Genomic DNA, 16990 nt, shown 5'->3' on the forward strand with positions numbered 1-16990 from the left:
CAACAATTGGCAAAACTGGAAAATTTATGACTGAAACTAGCCTAAGAAAGCAACATATACAAGATTTCTTCCAGAAGCCCCATTCTCATCTTCCAGAGCACAATGGTTTGGAAGACTCCCATCCCTTTTCCTCCCAGGCTGTGAGCCTACTCTTCAATACTTCTCATCATCCTTGGACCAAAGTCTACATCACCAAATCAGAAGTCAATTAAACCAAATGTTTTTGTCATTAGAGACTTTAGTTTGTCCACAACTGAAATTCTGTTTAATATCAAGCTCAGTCTCTCTGAGCCATGAAAGCAAAAAACCAGCCTCGCAAGCTTTGCATGCATTTAGGTGACTGAACAGAGGACAGTGCTATGTCCAGCCTCTTAGAGATCACTACAGCGAGAATGAAGTCACCCTGAGCACATTTACCTCTAATGCAAACTTTCCTTGTTCCGCTTTGCCAACAGGAGTGTAAACACGCACTAAGACGCCATCAAGGGACCTGGCCTCTACGAAGTCATATTCTCCCACCACAAACGCTACAAGATACGTCGACATTGTAGGCGTGCGAGCAAACTTCACTTCCACCAGATTTTCATCATCTGGGTATGGCTTCCGGTCAACGACATTCTTTCAACATGAAAGGGATTCAGTTAGTTTCATGGAAGTGAAACTGTATTACACAACACATTTGACTAACTATTCCATCATTATGAGTCATGCATTTAAAATGAAAGAAGTTCTTTTACGATTTTAAAATACAGAGCACAATGTAGTTCCCTTCCTAACTAAAAAAGCCCCATCACACTTGGAGCTGTACTTCTGTATATTATAAAAGTTAGATTCCATGACTGCGAAGGCTGCTGAACACATCAGCTATCAGCTGCTGTCCTTCAAAGAGAGTATCACCCACATCCCAGGAAGGCATCAGGCTTTCACTTTAAATTCCGAAACAGAAACCGTAACCATGTGGTCAGTGGGCAAGGCTAGACTTCACAGGTAACTGTGAAAGTTAGCTACCGGAATTAAAAAAAAGGATATTTTTAGACTCACTTGCTCTTCTCCAGCAACATAATCTACAAGTATGTGCACCATATTTAAAGTAGCAACCTGAAAACGCCCACTTGTATTTGCGACAGCGGTACTTCTACTTGTACATTTTATCGCATTTGAGGTCAGAAATTCTCTAGAGCAGAAAACATGCTTATTTCTTTCAAGTGCTTATGTAGCTATAACAGCTACATAAACACACAAAGGCTTCTTTTTTTTCCACTCACTCTTAAGCAGCACGTGACTTGACATATGCTAAGACTTTTTTTTTTAAACCACCACCACTGTGGCTTGTACAACCTGTTTAGGTTTTGTGCTAGAATCTGACATCACAGTATCATCTTTTTAAAAGCTTCTCAATTTATTGCTGCTTAGTAGTAGCTAGCAAGACAGCCTATATTCCTAATTCTGTCTGTAACAGAGACACACTATTAACTATCAAATAATCAGCTGGTGTTATTACAGCTTTATTTAAAACACTGTTTACTTGCACATCAAGAACTTACCATATTTGACAAAGCTACTCTGTCTTTGGGAACCACCAAAGAAATATCAAATGTTGCCTTAATAGCAGGCTCATCCCAGCACGGGAAAGCTCTGCGAGCATCAGTAGCCTGAAGGAAATAAGAGCATTAAACAAATAAATCACAAGAGATTGTGACAATAAAGGACACACAAAAATTCAGCATATTTTACAGGCAAGAAGTTGGGTGAATGATGGCTAGTCATCGGTGTAGAGTCTCTTCCCTGACACTCTTGACCTCTGCATTAGAGCATTTTATTCTTACTTATTAGTTTAAAAAAAAAAATGCAGCTGAAAAGCACTCTGCGCTCTGATGGAATTCTACAGTCTGAGCAAAATTTAGCAGAGTCATGACAGAAGCAAAGCTCAGTCATGTGAAAGCAGAGAGGGCACCCAAGCGTTCACAGACCATACACACAAGACCACCTATTTATATTCCATTAGTAGACTGCACCCAAGAAATGTTCTATTTGTACTAGGCAGGTACTCCATGTTTTCATGTAACCAGGCAGATAACAATGAAATTACAATTTGGTATAAAATTCTGTCATTATGTTCAGGGTTTACATAATACTTGAGACAGAATCTGGCTCACATTTTGAATGTCATTAAGATACAGAGATAAAGGCAGAGTGTCCTATTAAAAAATTAATGTACTTCATAAAGGAAAGTTATACAGAGGTATTTAACCACGTCTAAATAAACAGCTGTTCTTAAACATTGCAGCTATCGTGTATATATATACACACGATGCATCACACATCAGCATGATCCTTGGCTGGGGAATGTGCCAGATACAGAATTCACTGACCTTGAAGTTGCAACGTAGAGGCTGCTTTTAGTATTACCCATCCACACTAAGAGCAAGAACCAAAAAAATATGGATTTTTTTAAATGTACCCAGAGGGTATAGCTAAAGCTAGGAAACTGTGTTTTTGCTTCTTCTAAGTATAAATCCTGTATTAAGAATGACATTCCTTGAAAACAAAAATATAGCCCATACCTCAAACTGAGTGACAGCAGCATAGCGTGTGTCTCCAGTAGGGGTGGTATATTTACTTCGGTAAAAACCTTTCATTTTATCATTCAGCTCCCCTACAAAGTCTATCTTTAGCGTCCCTGTCCCTGTAACAGAAACAGACGGGGCATTGTTATTTGCATGTGCCAAACAGACCATTTATTTGGTCTGGACCTTCAGGCCAGGCTACTCAGCTGGCCCATTGCCCTTCTGAAATAAGATGTCCCTTCAACTCATCCCCACCCATCACTTTTTTGCCAGCCTCCCTCAAACCCTTCACTCTCCTTACACAAAATAAGCTCCAGCAAAGCCAGACTCACCACGGCATTTTAGCATTGGTTGGAGTTCAGAGGCTGCTGCGGTACTCAGCAATAACCAGGAGAGACCTACCTTACAAACCATTTGAGAATTCTGATCCTACAATTCTTACCTTTGAGTAAAGTTGCAAAAATATAGGGTGGCTAGTAATTAATAATAGCATCCTATGAAGTCTACTACAAAAGCCAAGATGGAGCACTGGCTGCTTTCAAGCTTATAAGTCAATTAGTCTCAGGATTTATTCTGCCCTTGATGTCTCAGTGCAAAAGGGGAAACCTGATCTTGATCAGAGAGGCAGCATGCCAATATCCCACAGAATGAAGCACTCAAATTTTATCGCCCTAGAATCTTTATATTTGTATTTGTCAAGATGAAATAAAACTGTTTTATTCAAACCAAGGAGCTAAGTTTCAATCAGCAAACTCCTCAGAGCAAAAAAATCTATATAAGTTTCAAAAGAACTAGTATGTTCATGCCTAGGAAATTACTGCAGTAATTCAGATTAGCTCGTTCTCAGTAAGAGGAAAACAGATCATCAGTATCTAACATAAATAGCTTCTGAGCCAACCTCCCAATAGCAGGTAACCCTCAGGTGTTGGAAGCAAACATCACCATTAGTGTAACATTTTCAATTCCAGAAGCTCACAAAGTGACTTATAGTGGACAGATTCCCTAGAGAGCACTACGTTCGCAGTCAGAAACTTCAGGGACAACAAGAGGTGTCCTACTCCACCTTTTTCAAGTGCAAACATCTTAAACACACAGTTGAAGCAAGTAGAAAGCATGAAAATAGCTCTTACCTTTCTGAAGGGTACTGGGAAAGGAGAGAGTAACCTTTTCATCCTCGTTTTGATAGTTGAACCCGGTGGCATGTACCTCTGAAACAGAAAAACAGACTACTTTGTACAGAATAAGCCCCAGAGATGTTTTTCTAACTCATGAGCATTTAAAATTAACTAAATCAGCTGAATCCAACATGCTGTAGCTACTGAACAAATCAACTAAGATTTACAAATAATCTGGAACAATATAAATGCAAGCAACCAAAGAAATGCCACCCATTGTCAGAGTTCCATGACATAGTTCCAAGTATGTTATCTTGCTTCAGACAATTAAATCTACCACATTTACATCAGACTATACAGCCACAGACTCAAAGCACCACCTCCGCGCTCCTTCCACCTCTGCTATACATCCCGTCCATCAGGATGCTGCACTCATGCACGGCAGGGAAGTCTTCTGCTGTGCCAAGTAATGAAAGCTGTACCGTTAGATCGTAAGCTTGCAGTAAGAACCGTATCCTGTCCCACACCGAGAACGCTAGTACAGTCCTGATAAATGGTAAAATATTGCACAAACCTTCCCCTCGCTAGTAAATGCTTACGTCAGCGCAGCAGTATTCTTAGTTATTCCAAACAGGATGCTTGTGATTTAACTAATTTGTGGCTCTCACTTTGAAAAGCACACTAATATCCACAGCAAGGTGTTTGTTTGGTTTTAACACACAATGTTGATTTTATTTTAAAATTGTCTTCAAAACCAGAGACCTACCTTGGAGTTTATATACCATTCAGCAAGAGCGTCCAAAATCAACCAGAATATTAAGCAGCGTGGCATTTACACCACATTAGGTCTATTTGTAGATGCAAATATCCGAACTATGAGGCCAAGCTGGATAGATGGGGAAGCAGTACACAGGAACTAAACTGTCCTGCAGCTTAGAGTTGGCAGAGCCCAGAGAGAACACCTGGGGTTGCTTCGTCCTTCCCAATTCACCAAGCCCCACTCGCTGCATCCAAGGTGATGTACGTCTATGCTCCTTCGATCAAAAAGTCTAATGTACGACCTCACTTTGCAAGTTCTGCTACTTGTGGCACTCTATACTCAACCACCACAATAACTAGCTATCTATAAGGAATGCAAACCTCCACCACAACAAATGCTTTCTACCATGCATCAGCATCTTGAACTACCAAACCTGGTAAGCCTGGACACAACAATACATCTTTCTACAGACATACTGATGTATAATTCTAGATTTATAAATACAATAAACATTTGGCAGTTCAGTATGGTTTTGAAAGGTTTGGGAAATGCATGGACCAGTTTAAAGTAACAGCATTCCTAGTACAAGGTGCCTGTCCCATCCCACCTACACCGCTCAAATCAATGTGAAAACACACCTAGGATATTGAAACGCCAGCAACGGTCTAGCAATCTTTTCAGGTACTTTCAAAACTGACCTAGGAAGAAAGATTCGGTAAATAGCTTCAGTTATCTACTGAGATAGATACTAGTTTTGAATGCTCTCAGAAAAAAGGGCAAAAAAGAATACTGGAAAGTGCCGCGATAGAGGTGAACACCCTAAAATAAAAATGTACCACTATATCAACATCTTCATCACATGGAATTCTGAATGACAAAGCTTGTTTGAAACAACAATTTAATTTACAGAATGACCTGTCTTCCGTACTCAAATATCACTACAAGAATCCAGGTATTCTGTTTCAGAGGCAGCCTAAGCACACTCGCAAGATGTTCAGCTAAGTTGTTCCATATGTGACAAAAGTAACTGGAAACATGTTTTTATTTTTATAAAATTTTAAGTGCTGTTTGTTCTGGAATGGTATGATTTCAGCCTTAAGTCAGAGTTAATACCAACCTCTGCTCACAGAGAACAGAAATGCAGAAGTTGCATGAACACATTAGTCTTAACTACTGGTTTCACAGTGCTCTGCTCAGTGTTTAATCAGAGTTAACCACCATGTTAGGGTACATAACACAAAAAAGCTTACAATAAAACAATTCTATCTGTAAAAAAATACAGTACAGAAACAAATTCAAGAAAAAAAATCTTTACAGGATCAAGCAGAAGAATGTTAGGCTACTAGTCTGCACTGAGGAGTTCCAAGATTTTTAAAATCAACTGTAAGAATGATGAGATGGACCATTTAAACAGAATACATGCCAAGGACATCACAGTGCCAGCAAGCATTGGGCAACGAGCAATGAAAAGTGCAGGTTTAGCTTTTCTTCTTATAATTCTGCAGAATACTGCGGCAGAAAAGGAGACGTTATAAGAGTGTTGGAGAGAAGATATTCAGGGGAGCAACGCTAATACACAACATACTAGTCTGCAAGTGGGCTTCCCCGCAACAGAGTGGAGCTGATTGCTGGCTACATCATTTAGATCCAACGAATTTTGACCCCGGTTATCTCTAGAGTCCAACGGACAACAAATCTGTTGTTCTGCAATAGCACGTTAGTGACCTCGGTCAGAGGGAAAGATGGGCTGAATACCTGTTGGAAATTGATGTTAGCCTGCCTGGGAGGAATCCTGGTGCTGGACAACCTGCAGAAGCTGAGCTGTCAGCCTGTGGTCAGAGGCTAAATAAGAACCTGAGAAACATCTGATAAAGATCAGTACAAGAATGCAGTAACACTCCCCCCATGTATTTTAAAACGACCACAGCAAACCAAAAACGTTTGTATCTTTTCACAACTTCTAACGGCAACAATCCGATACCAAAGACAAACAATACCATGACTTCAGGATCACAGCTCTAACCTACTGAAACAGAGACATCCAGAAGAATGCGTGTTATGCAGACCTTCTGCCAAAAGTTGACAACGAATATCAAGTTTCCCCCTTCCTTCTCTCCCAAATGTGAAGTCCTCCTAAGCGTATTTGAATTCGTAGCTCCACTACTTTATAACCTTTTCAACCTGTACTAGGAAAGCCATAGGTAAGACACAGGTAAACGTTACCAGCGCTAGAAGAAGCCGAAGACCTCCAGGGTTTTTTGCCCCTGCACCAGCCTGGGAAAGCACGTTAACATGCAGAAAGCAAACTTGTTTGAAAGAGCTTCTCAACCTTCATTTTACAGTGTTGGATCCCCATTACCCTAAGGTCAGAAATAATGTTTAAACAAGTTATAGTTTTAATAGGCTGGAAGGAGCCATCTGATGAGCGATGCTGTGCGCTCCCAGCACGTACCGATCACAATCTCCGCCGAAGGAGGCCGAGAGTCCCGCGATAGCCCGGCGCTGCCCCACTGGCCCTGGCAACTAGCCCCTGACGAGCACTCAACAGCAACAGCGCATCCGGAACCGAAGGTAACCCCCATTTACAGCTTCACACGACATGTACTCGCTGAGGAGTTGGTGTCTAGAAGAGTGTCTTTCCATGCTCAACTCCAGCTTTTTTTTTTTTTTAATTCTCAAGGCAGCTGCTTATATCAATTTCCGAAACAGCAGAATACAAATGAAAGATTCAAAGTTACATTTTTTTTTTTAAACTATTCAGCACCAATAATTTAATCCAGAGCAAAAGAACCATGGAAAACCATCAACAATACTTTTTGTTAGAGTTTAAGAGAACTGCTTATAACAAAGATGTAATTGCAATAAAAGGCTGTCTGAATTCCTAAGTGTTGAATACAAAAGCTCCTGAAGAGAACAACACAATTTTGGCAGCCTACTAACTTTGGAGAGTTTGGCACTGCAAGGTTGCAAGTTAATCACTAGCACATTAGTACACAGCCTGGACCAAGTCGCATGAGAAAATAAAAAGCTGCTAGTGCTCCATGTCTTTGGAAAAAGATGCATAAAAGTCAGATCTAGCAACCCTCCCAAACTCAGAGCACCACATATCAAATTTTAAAATAGCATTTTAAATAACTTACAGCCCTTCTACAGAGTACTTCCTGAAACTGCCCAGTAACCAGATGGATACATCAATTAATGATCCCAATTTTTGCCTTACATGCTTATGAATGTGGATCCTAGCCAAAGGTTTTAAGCAATGTCAAATGTGCATGTATTTCAAAGTGAAGACAAAGCCAAGTGCAAGAGATGGAATTTTGTTCAAGTAGCCCCCATTCCGTGGCATGGAGAAATTCACAGGCAATTAAGGTATGGCGGCTTAGTGAACTCGCATTCATCAACTGAGCTGCAGTGACTGTGTGCATTCTGCCTGCTCCATCTGCAAATTAAACACGTTAGCTTAAAACGTCTACGTGTTGACATAGCATACCCCATCCTCCTTCAGCGTTAGCCACTGAACTATGCCGATGCAATTCCTGAGAATGCTAATGCTTTCAAGCCCTTTCACATCTTCTCACATGTTTCAAACCAATGGTTGTAAAATCCTTTAAAGGAGTCAGAAGTATCCTCGTGTATCAGATATTCCCAAACTGTCCATGCCAATGCAGCCCAGGCCTCCTTGAAAAACCCTACCATTAGAAGTTCTGTCACATCAGGTCCTCTCCAGAAGAAAGGATGAAGATGAGGTTTTCTGCAACAAAGAAAGGTTTCACAACCGATTTAAACAAATCTAGTCTGCTATGGGCAGAGACAGTAGTCTCATTTTTCCCACCTGGCCCCAGCTGCATGTTTCCCGTTCCCTTCCTTCCACAGGCATTCACATACAATCATCAGGCTCAGGAAGATGATCTGTCTCCAAACTGCCTTTTTTTTTTTTTTTGCCCCCCCCCCCCCCCCCCCCCCCCGTAGAGGCAGTTTTCAGCCAGTGCAGTTTCCTGATCCACACAGCTTCTCAACAGTACAAACATTAACGCGAACAGAAGGAAGGGAGTGAGGACAAGTGTCATTGCCCCTTTCCACAGCAGCGTGATTTTAGATTTCCATAAGCACTAGTCATCTTGTGTTGCTGTTTTTAAGCACCAGCTGAAAGACTGGTGCAACCAGGCTGTAGCACTAGCATCCAAGCATGTCCCTACCATACTAGGAAGGAAAAGACTAAAATACTGAATTATGGCCTTAAAACCTTTTAAAGGTTGAAGTACAAATCAAAGTTCATTCAGTTATTTCTGCTAAACAAACATCACTGTGGTTGCTGGTCATTCCCTACACAAAATTGCCAACTTCTACCCTCCAAGCATCTCTAAACTTAAAATGCTGCTTTAGAACCCCCCGTATCTGAAAAGCTTTCCAAACTAAACAAAGGCAACGTAATTCACTGATTATGACCCCACCACAATTTCACAGCTCCTTAAAAGAGAGATTCACAGGGACTCCAACTACTCAGCATTCAGTGAGTATGAAACTCAATCCCCTAAAATTTAACTTAAGAACCAGCTTGCTTAGGAATGCCCTTTCAGTTCTTCATTTAGCTAAGCAAAGTCAACCATTTGGACAAAGGCAGCACAGCACATGCGCACCCCAACACTACGGCTGCGCTGTAAACATTTGACTACAAATGCTAAAAACTAGCTTCTGGAAAAACAAAAACAATTGCTCGTTTATGATTCGTGGGAGGAGCCAGCCATAACTTTGGCAACGGAAAACTCAGTCTTTTGACTAGCTTTGTTCCATTACAGCATACCTGGCACAAACAGCAAATCCACAACCTCCAGTTACAATCACTACACTAGTTTTATGATGAAACAGAGACTTTTTCTACTCCAAAGTACTGAGTAATCAATCTCTCTTGGTTTATTATTCACTATCACTCAACTGTGGATTACGCAGCAAAAATTTTTGCTTGACTTCAAAGCTTCAGAGATCCCCCCTCAGCTTCCTGTCAAATATTGGGCAATAAGCTGATTTCCCTGCAAATCTGCATTAAAATTCCAAAGACCAATTTCTACCCTTTGCTGTATCCATCTCTAGAAGAGTGAATAGAGGAGGAGTGAAAACACGGCCCACAGTTCTAGCTAAGATTTCTATTGTTGTAGAAGCCACAGTGCAGTACGCACTCAAGACTAACAAGAATTATTAGGAAAAGAATAATCTACTCTGCACAAAAGTCAAGAGATCACCTCCATAAAGAAGGGAAAGGTATCTGTTGAACAAGAAGGTTTATTTTTCACACAGCTACTTTTCAGAACAGAACCACACTTGAAAGAAGATAAGTGACCGATTATCTGTTGTCTCACGTTTACAGACGAGCGTGAGATAAATTCTTCCCTGCTGAGGTACAGAACTAAAAGAGGTAACAAATCTTCAGTAGAGCCTTTAAAGGAGAAAGTATCACGAACCCCCCACTCATTTTCAAACACACTATACGGGCAATTGGTACCAGGCTCACCTAACTAAATCGAAATGATCTGGCTGGTATTTCTGTCGGTTCATTGGACTATATTTCGTCCTGTTTTTGAGACCAGTTATACAATTACCACGCAAAAGCTGTGCACAATAGAAGCATTAGTAAGACTGACTCGATCTGTATCAACAGGTGCCAGCAAACGGCCTGCCGATTTCATGCAATTTTACTCCCAAAGCCATTATACCAGTTGGCAGTTTACCAAACCGAAAGATATGTTTTAACCCCATGAAGCCTTAGTATAATTATAGTAAACAGGCAACAAAATTGCCCCTCAAATATTTATGATACAATGGTTTGAAAGGCGAGTGCCTATACTAGAGCCAGAGTGCTGTACTCATATTCCTGTGTGTCCAGAGCACCACGTTGAAGTCTATCTGAAAAATCGGAATGAAGGAATTTAAGCCACAGAAACTCACTGTCAGTGTACTTGGTTTTAAGTCTCACTAAGCTCTACTGTTAATACTTCAAAGTTACAAGGAGAGAATACCACTGTTAAAGAACAGAAAAATAGACCCCTATGAGAGGGAAATCAGCTCCGAAAACAACAAAGATAATACCTTAAAATAGAGACCCTCTCTATTTTACGTATTTTTGCTGACTGGACTGGAAAGAGACTTTATTCCTAGGTATTTCTTCCGTTTCTTTTCCTTTTCTCAATGACAAAATCAAAAATTACTAGGTGGTTTGGGCCTATGGCACAGTGGTAGGTGGAACAGACTCCATACACACTCTGCTGTTACTACCACTCTCGTTATCGTCTCATTACTCAGTATAAGAAACAGCTCCAGGAGCGCTTAGCAACACAGTGCATCCAGTCAGCCGAAGATCACTAGCGGCAGCGTGTGAAAGGCACACAGGAACCAGGGAACGCCAGGGTACAACCCGGGAGCCCGCATCAAGCACGTAGGAAACCGCTCTATTCTTTCATTATCGAAACTCGGTGGCCAGACTCCAAGATTTTCGGTACTACTCTTCGCCGCCGCCCTCTCTTGCTGCGACTGCGCTTCCTGGGCTGAGCTCTACTTTTTCACAACATGCCCACCCTCCTTAGGACAGAGCCCCCCATCCACCTAAGCACCGCTCAGCTGCTCTCAAGTGCACTTAGGAAGCCGTCTGGTTTCTTTAATACTCTATTGCAACTAGAAAATTAAAATTCAGTTTAAATGCAAAGACGCGTTGCAGACATTCCACTTGCCACATACAAGTGGCAAGTCCTATTAACCACAGGATAACGTCACTACAGCAAGAACCGAAATTGTCCCTACCAAATCCAGTCCAGGAGATTAAGATTTCTTTTCTCCTTTAGCTATTCAGACAAACACAGCCCTTCTCTCCAACTTTATTCAGCTGTTGCATAAGCATACTAGAGACATTTAGACCTAATCAAAGCAACACCTTTCTCCTATCCATCATCAAGATTATTCCTTTAATTCACAATCATGGCTTTAACAAAGTGCTTCATGACATCTGTGGCATTTTCCTTATAGAAAGGGAAGCTCTGCAGGGCCTTTTGTCCTCTGAAGGACTGAAGAAGCAATCGTACACAGCAAACCAAAGAGCTACTGTGCTTGAAACAGCAAAGGCTCCATAAGAAAACCAGAAAGGCTTTGCACACTGTTGGACCATCGCTCTGTTTCAAGGAGCTTATCTTCCACACCTCAATCGTTTCATGCTTCAATTGCTGCTAAACTCAATTGCTTCAACTCAAAATGTAATTGGGGAAGATGTCAGCTACTAGAACTGTGTATTACAAACAGGTACTGCTTCTTCAATTTCTCCAGTAACTTCCAGCCTTTCACTGAACTGGATCCCAACCATTGTCTCCTCCACACAATCACCTTTTTCCATGTTGCCCTATGCTTGGAACATCCTGCTAAATGTAAATTAAGAGTCTTCTGTACTTTTTCACATCCTTCCCAATGAGTATTTCCTACTGCAGGCCATTATTGATGCATTCATTATCCAACTCCGTGTGACAAATTTTGTCAATATTGCGAAGTCCATAGGTACAGAACATGTTCTTACACAGTTAACCAGTATAAAGATAAATAATGTCTTTTGCCTACGACACTCAGGCACGACAGAGTAGAACGTGGATGTCATGGAAGCTTGAGGAAACTTTTTTTTTTTTAAACATAATGCAAATGGTAGTGATGAGAAGAGAATAAAGGTTAGATAACTAATTCTGAGCTTCTAGGGGTAGGTTAGCTTATCAAATTATGATGTAATTTTGCAAAGTCGTTAGCTGTTGGCAACAGCACCTCGTGTCAGAAATGAAATGGGTTAACACATAAAAACTCCAGCAAAAAAGTAATCCTACCTTCGTCTCCTTCTGGCGCATAGGAAGCTGTAATAATGTCAATGTCAGCACAGTTCATCACAATTTGGTTGGTTGCCTGTTTCACCTGGAAGAGAAATTTTATGAGTATCAGGAAGAAATGGTGTTCCCTACTCCCTTGAGCTCCCTTAGGTAGGCATTCCAACCTCCCTTTAATCTAAAAACCCCTCCATCACCAAGTGTTTGAAATAGAATTTAGTACTTAAGAGTGGTAAAAAAGAAAAAGATATTCCACTGACTGCTATCGTTTGCTCCGGAACAGGCGTACTTGAATCACGTTCAAGCCATCTAGGCCTACTTATCAAGACTGTAAATTATTTAAGGGAATGGACTGCCTGTTAAAAATTGGTATGAACGCTTGACAATAGGGGCCTTGTACATGCCTGGGAACTCAAGACCAATAAAAATAGATAGCCTGTAAGCTTCCGTTTTAGAGGCGACCTACAGGAGACTATAGTAAAAGCCTTTGGACACAAACTTACATCTCTCAGAGATGATCAGAAATACAACCCACGGTACTGTGTTCTAAACTGTCGACACTGTAAGAACTTCTTAGGTTAAAAACATCTGCCAAGAAATTCGCCTTTACATTTTCCTGAAAGCTTTCCTTCTGCCAGCTCTTGGCTACACACACTTTGCTTTATTTAACGAGTGGCCAGCTCCCAGCGTAGTAATGAACCGTCTCACCGTGCCAGCTTTCTGTTTGGACGCAAAAGCTCAAATACATAGGAATTCAAATTAAATATCAGTTAATTACGAAGGGGTAAAATAATTCCTAGTTTAATTCCCAAATATTTAGAAACTTATGGCTGAAACCACTAGAATCATCACACTAGAACGAACTGGTAATTCTGCTAGTCCAGGATACAATTACTAGCAGTAGACAATGCCAGTTCTTTAAATAAAGGAGCAAGAAATTCTGCAATAGCCAACTAGAGTTTGACGTGTGCATGAAGGAACTGCTTCCCACCTCAGACAGTAAGTTCCTTAAAGCCTAAGGACTTACATTCCTCTCTCGATTTTTCACTATTATAACATTAAAATGCCATATTAACACCTATCCACGTCAGAATACACAGCACAAACCACTGGACCTATTTGTCTGTGATGGAAACTGGTTTCCATGAATCAAGAGCTCCTCCCTCCCTGCAGCAAAATCAGCAAAGCGCTCTGCATGTGCACGCCAGCTCACCGTTCAAGCATGTGAGTGTAAATGCATTTGTTACAAGTAAAGCCGACATAATAAGCCATGAAGTGTCATAGTTGAAGCAGACACATATCGCTCTGCCGTAAAGGAGCTGGTATCTATGCAAGATGAGGAAACGGAGGCAGATACTCAGTCTTAAGCTGTTCTAGGCTCACTGAAGAAATGGTTCCTTAGTCATTGTGTACATAAAGACCAAATTCAAGTCTCGTCAGTGATGAGAGGCTTAAGAAATGTAAACGTACAACTCAAGAGGTGCACCCACATCGTAAGAACGGTCCATCTAGTCTAATAATCTGTGAACCGAAGGGCTAATACCAGATACTCCAAGGCAAGCCAACCCCCACAGCAGATGGTCAACACAAGGCAACCCTAACTCAGAAGTTTCTTTCTAACTTCAGTCACCAACTTTACTTCTGAAACAAATGTCTACGGCTTATTCCTATGAACAGAATTCTTCGTATAATAAACACTACATATGGGCTTACACTTTTTGACAAGCATAGCTATTGGTGAATCTTTCCAAACCCTGCTTGTCAGTCACCCTGCAGTAGTGTGTCTCTCAAAACAGGGCAGAAGAGCTGTGTTTTCACCATGTTGCCTCTTTATGGTAATAAAACCAAAACAATGTTACCTAATGAACTTAACCCGATTCTAAAAACAACATGCTTGCAAAGCATAAAATAAGCACATGTAACAGCTGAAGTGACACAGGTTAGAGGTGATGCTTTTTGATGATTTCCCTCCAATTTGGTGTGTGTGAAACTAAAGGATTACAAACACCTCCCAAAACCTAAGATCAAAGCGCAACAATTTTCATCACGATACTAGGGTTTGGGGTTTTTCAAGGTCTTCTGAAACACAGAAAAATCAGAATGAGAAAAGCTTTTTATAAATGTCTAGTAGAGACTTTTATTCAATCTACAAATCCAAATCTCTCTGGATTAAGAATTCAAGATGCATTAAGAGCTGTCCAAATTGCAGACAATACTGGGTTTAACAATAGGCTTGATATTTAAAAAACAACCTCTTCTGAGGACAGAAGAATTTTCTGTGTAGCACTGTGCCTGCAAAATAAGAAAGTTTAGGTTTAAGCAGAGACGACTTCAGAGGCTCTTTAGAAAGGCAATCACCTGGTTTTAGGTTTTGTTTCTTACAAATATCAAGCCATTTTACCAAAGAGTGCAACACAGTAGAAAACATTTAAAGCGACTGAGTGAACCACTAGCCTAAAAATTGCTTACCCTCCAACTCCCAAAAAATAAAGGGCAAAATTCAGTGTGCAGATATGAATATTGACAGTGAACCGTACAGCACACGTCTGAGGCTCTCCATTTAATTCAGTGGGGGGAAAAAAAAGTTTTCATGTTGGCACACAGGCATGACAGCCTCCTCCCTCTGATCCACTAAAAATAATGAAGTACAGACACACCTGTAAGAACAAAACCAAACCAAAGCCATAAACTGTCCAGCATATTTAACCGATGACCATTTTATCTCACAGGAACCTATAGCCTATGCTTACAGACACCACATATATCATGAAGACGAACGAATGTATTTTACCATAAGTGATACCTTGAAACTGCTTTTATATTTCTGCTACTACTATGTCCTGGAAGACAGATATTCTGCTCATGCAGTGCTTTTCATGAATGTAATCATATTAAAAGGCAAAAAAAGCATCTCACTGTGTAAGGTATAACCAATTACAAAGCTGTATATATGCGAACTGTCACCCTGCTTCACTTTGCTCTGTAATATAATAAATTTACTCTTCAACAAGAAGAGGCTCATCGAGGCAACAGCAAGCTACCAATGCCCAGGATGAAAGTAGTTTTGCCATAAGGCTGACACTCTTAAAAGCAGATGAACGAAGACCAATATCTGGAATGAAGGAACGTTTCAAAACTTTAAACCTGTTGCTTTTAATGAAGCTCTAGTAACATTAATCAGAATTTGAAATACTTATTGAGATTAGCCAGACGCAGATACCACAAGTCTGCTCTGCAATAAAACTGCAGACCTTTAAGACGTTTTAACTGTGTTGGTAACCTGTCATTAGACTAAGATGACACACACTTCCCAACCCCCTACGGAGCCACATTCGTGCTCAGCACTTGTTTCTGGGAAGGAAAACCTCACCCAACAGGAGATAACAGCTGAAGTTCCCTGCAGAAGTTTTCCAAGGTAACATCATTTGATGGAAGAAGAGTTAAAAAGCTAATTATTTGGCTCTGCCAAATAGGACTCGAAGATGCTGTAAAGCTTTTGATTTTTCACTGGTTATCAGAGCAGGAAAGGACTGGGTGGAAAAACCTTTTTAGGACATTAGAAACAAGAATTTGAATCCAGGAGAATGCCAGCCTACCTGAAATACAGGATGAGGTGCACCAAAAGACATTGTCTATAGTCAAAACTAATTCTCTAGAGCCACTCATAAGACTAGATAACTAAAATCTTGTCACTCGGCTTCAGAGTCCTTTTCTAAATGTAGCATTACAACAAGCATGAATGTTTTCAGCATTTTACTCTAAAAATAGACAACTAAAATTACCTCAGTTCTGTTCTAGGATGTATCTTTTTAAGAATTTCAAACTTCAATGAGAAAAGGAATGAAAAGTTTTATCCATCTGCATCTCAAGCAGATTATGGTAGCCAAGTAGTAAAATTACCAATGCCACGACTAATTGGCCCACTGGAAAAATTCACTTCATTCCAAAGAGCATCCAACTACACCCATCTGTAGCAGTCACACATACTTCAGAAGTGTCAAATTCACACAGACAAGTAAATCCCTTTTGCAGCTATGATCAACGCCATCACCTTAGCCTTATGAATCGGGCTTTTCCATGAAATGAGGCCTTTCTGTGGGGGAGAAGAGCAAAAGCATTCCTATTTTTGAAGCTGGTGGCGTAAGAGTCCACGGAGCCCTGAGGTCCTGTCTCTGAAGCACCAGACTTGAACACTCAGCACGGTACCTTTAACAGTCAAATTCAGCTCTGATTTTATGTGTTGGAAATGTAAGTTACAACGCTGGATAAAATGTTCATATATTTATACCAGACAACTTTCCCCCGCAAGAGATACTGACCACAAATACTACACCCATCAAGCTTAATTTTTCAAGGTTTACATACAAGAGTGTCACAATTAATCTTTAACTGGCATGCAGCAGCATCAGAAGACTACACACTCTTCAGTCTAGCAGATACTGCATAATTAACCTATAAAAAGCAAGAGATACAGGTTAAACATTGCTAAATATAACAGAGTATCCTTAAGACATATTGAAGGGGCTGGGAAAGGTATTTAAAAAGAGCCATCTACCCCAGGTTGTAAGTTCTTTAAAGTAAAGATAGATTGCCTTGCAAGCAAGAAGCACCTCACCATAGTTTCCAATAAAAAACTGAATCACCACACCACGCTCTGCAAAGAAGGTAGTTCATACAGAGGAAAATACCAGGAAGCTAGAAGACAAC

The 16990-nt window shown here is 40.6% G+C and overlaps 1 protein-coding gene across 1 annotated transcript in view; it reads right to left on the bottom strand.

The window, feature by feature from the left end:
* The window catches only part of NPEPPS (aminopeptidase puromycin sensitive), a gene marked incomplete at its 5' end in the record, with an annotated part of 38209 nt that overhangs the window by 17281 nt on the left and 3938 nt on the right, over window positions 1-16990 (bottom strand). Inside the window, 5 exons of the mRNA XM_082010783.1 lie at window positions 418-618; window positions 1545-1652; window positions 2565-2686; window positions 3698-3775; window positions 12287-12371. Of these exons, the coding sequence (XP_081866909.1) occupies window positions 418-618; window positions 1545-1652; window positions 2565-2686; window positions 3698-3775; window positions 12287-12371 (594 nt within the window). The remainder of the gene's footprint in view (window positions 1-417; window positions 619-1544; window positions 1653-2564; window positions 2687-3697; window positions 3776-12286; window positions 12372-16990) is intronic.

Source organism: Phaethon aethereus (genome assembly GCF_964289735.1).
Source record: "Phaethon aethereus genome assembly, chromosome: 25".
NCBI lineage: Eukaryota > Metazoa > Chordata > Aves > Phaethontiformes > Phaethontidae > Phaethon > Phaethon aethereus.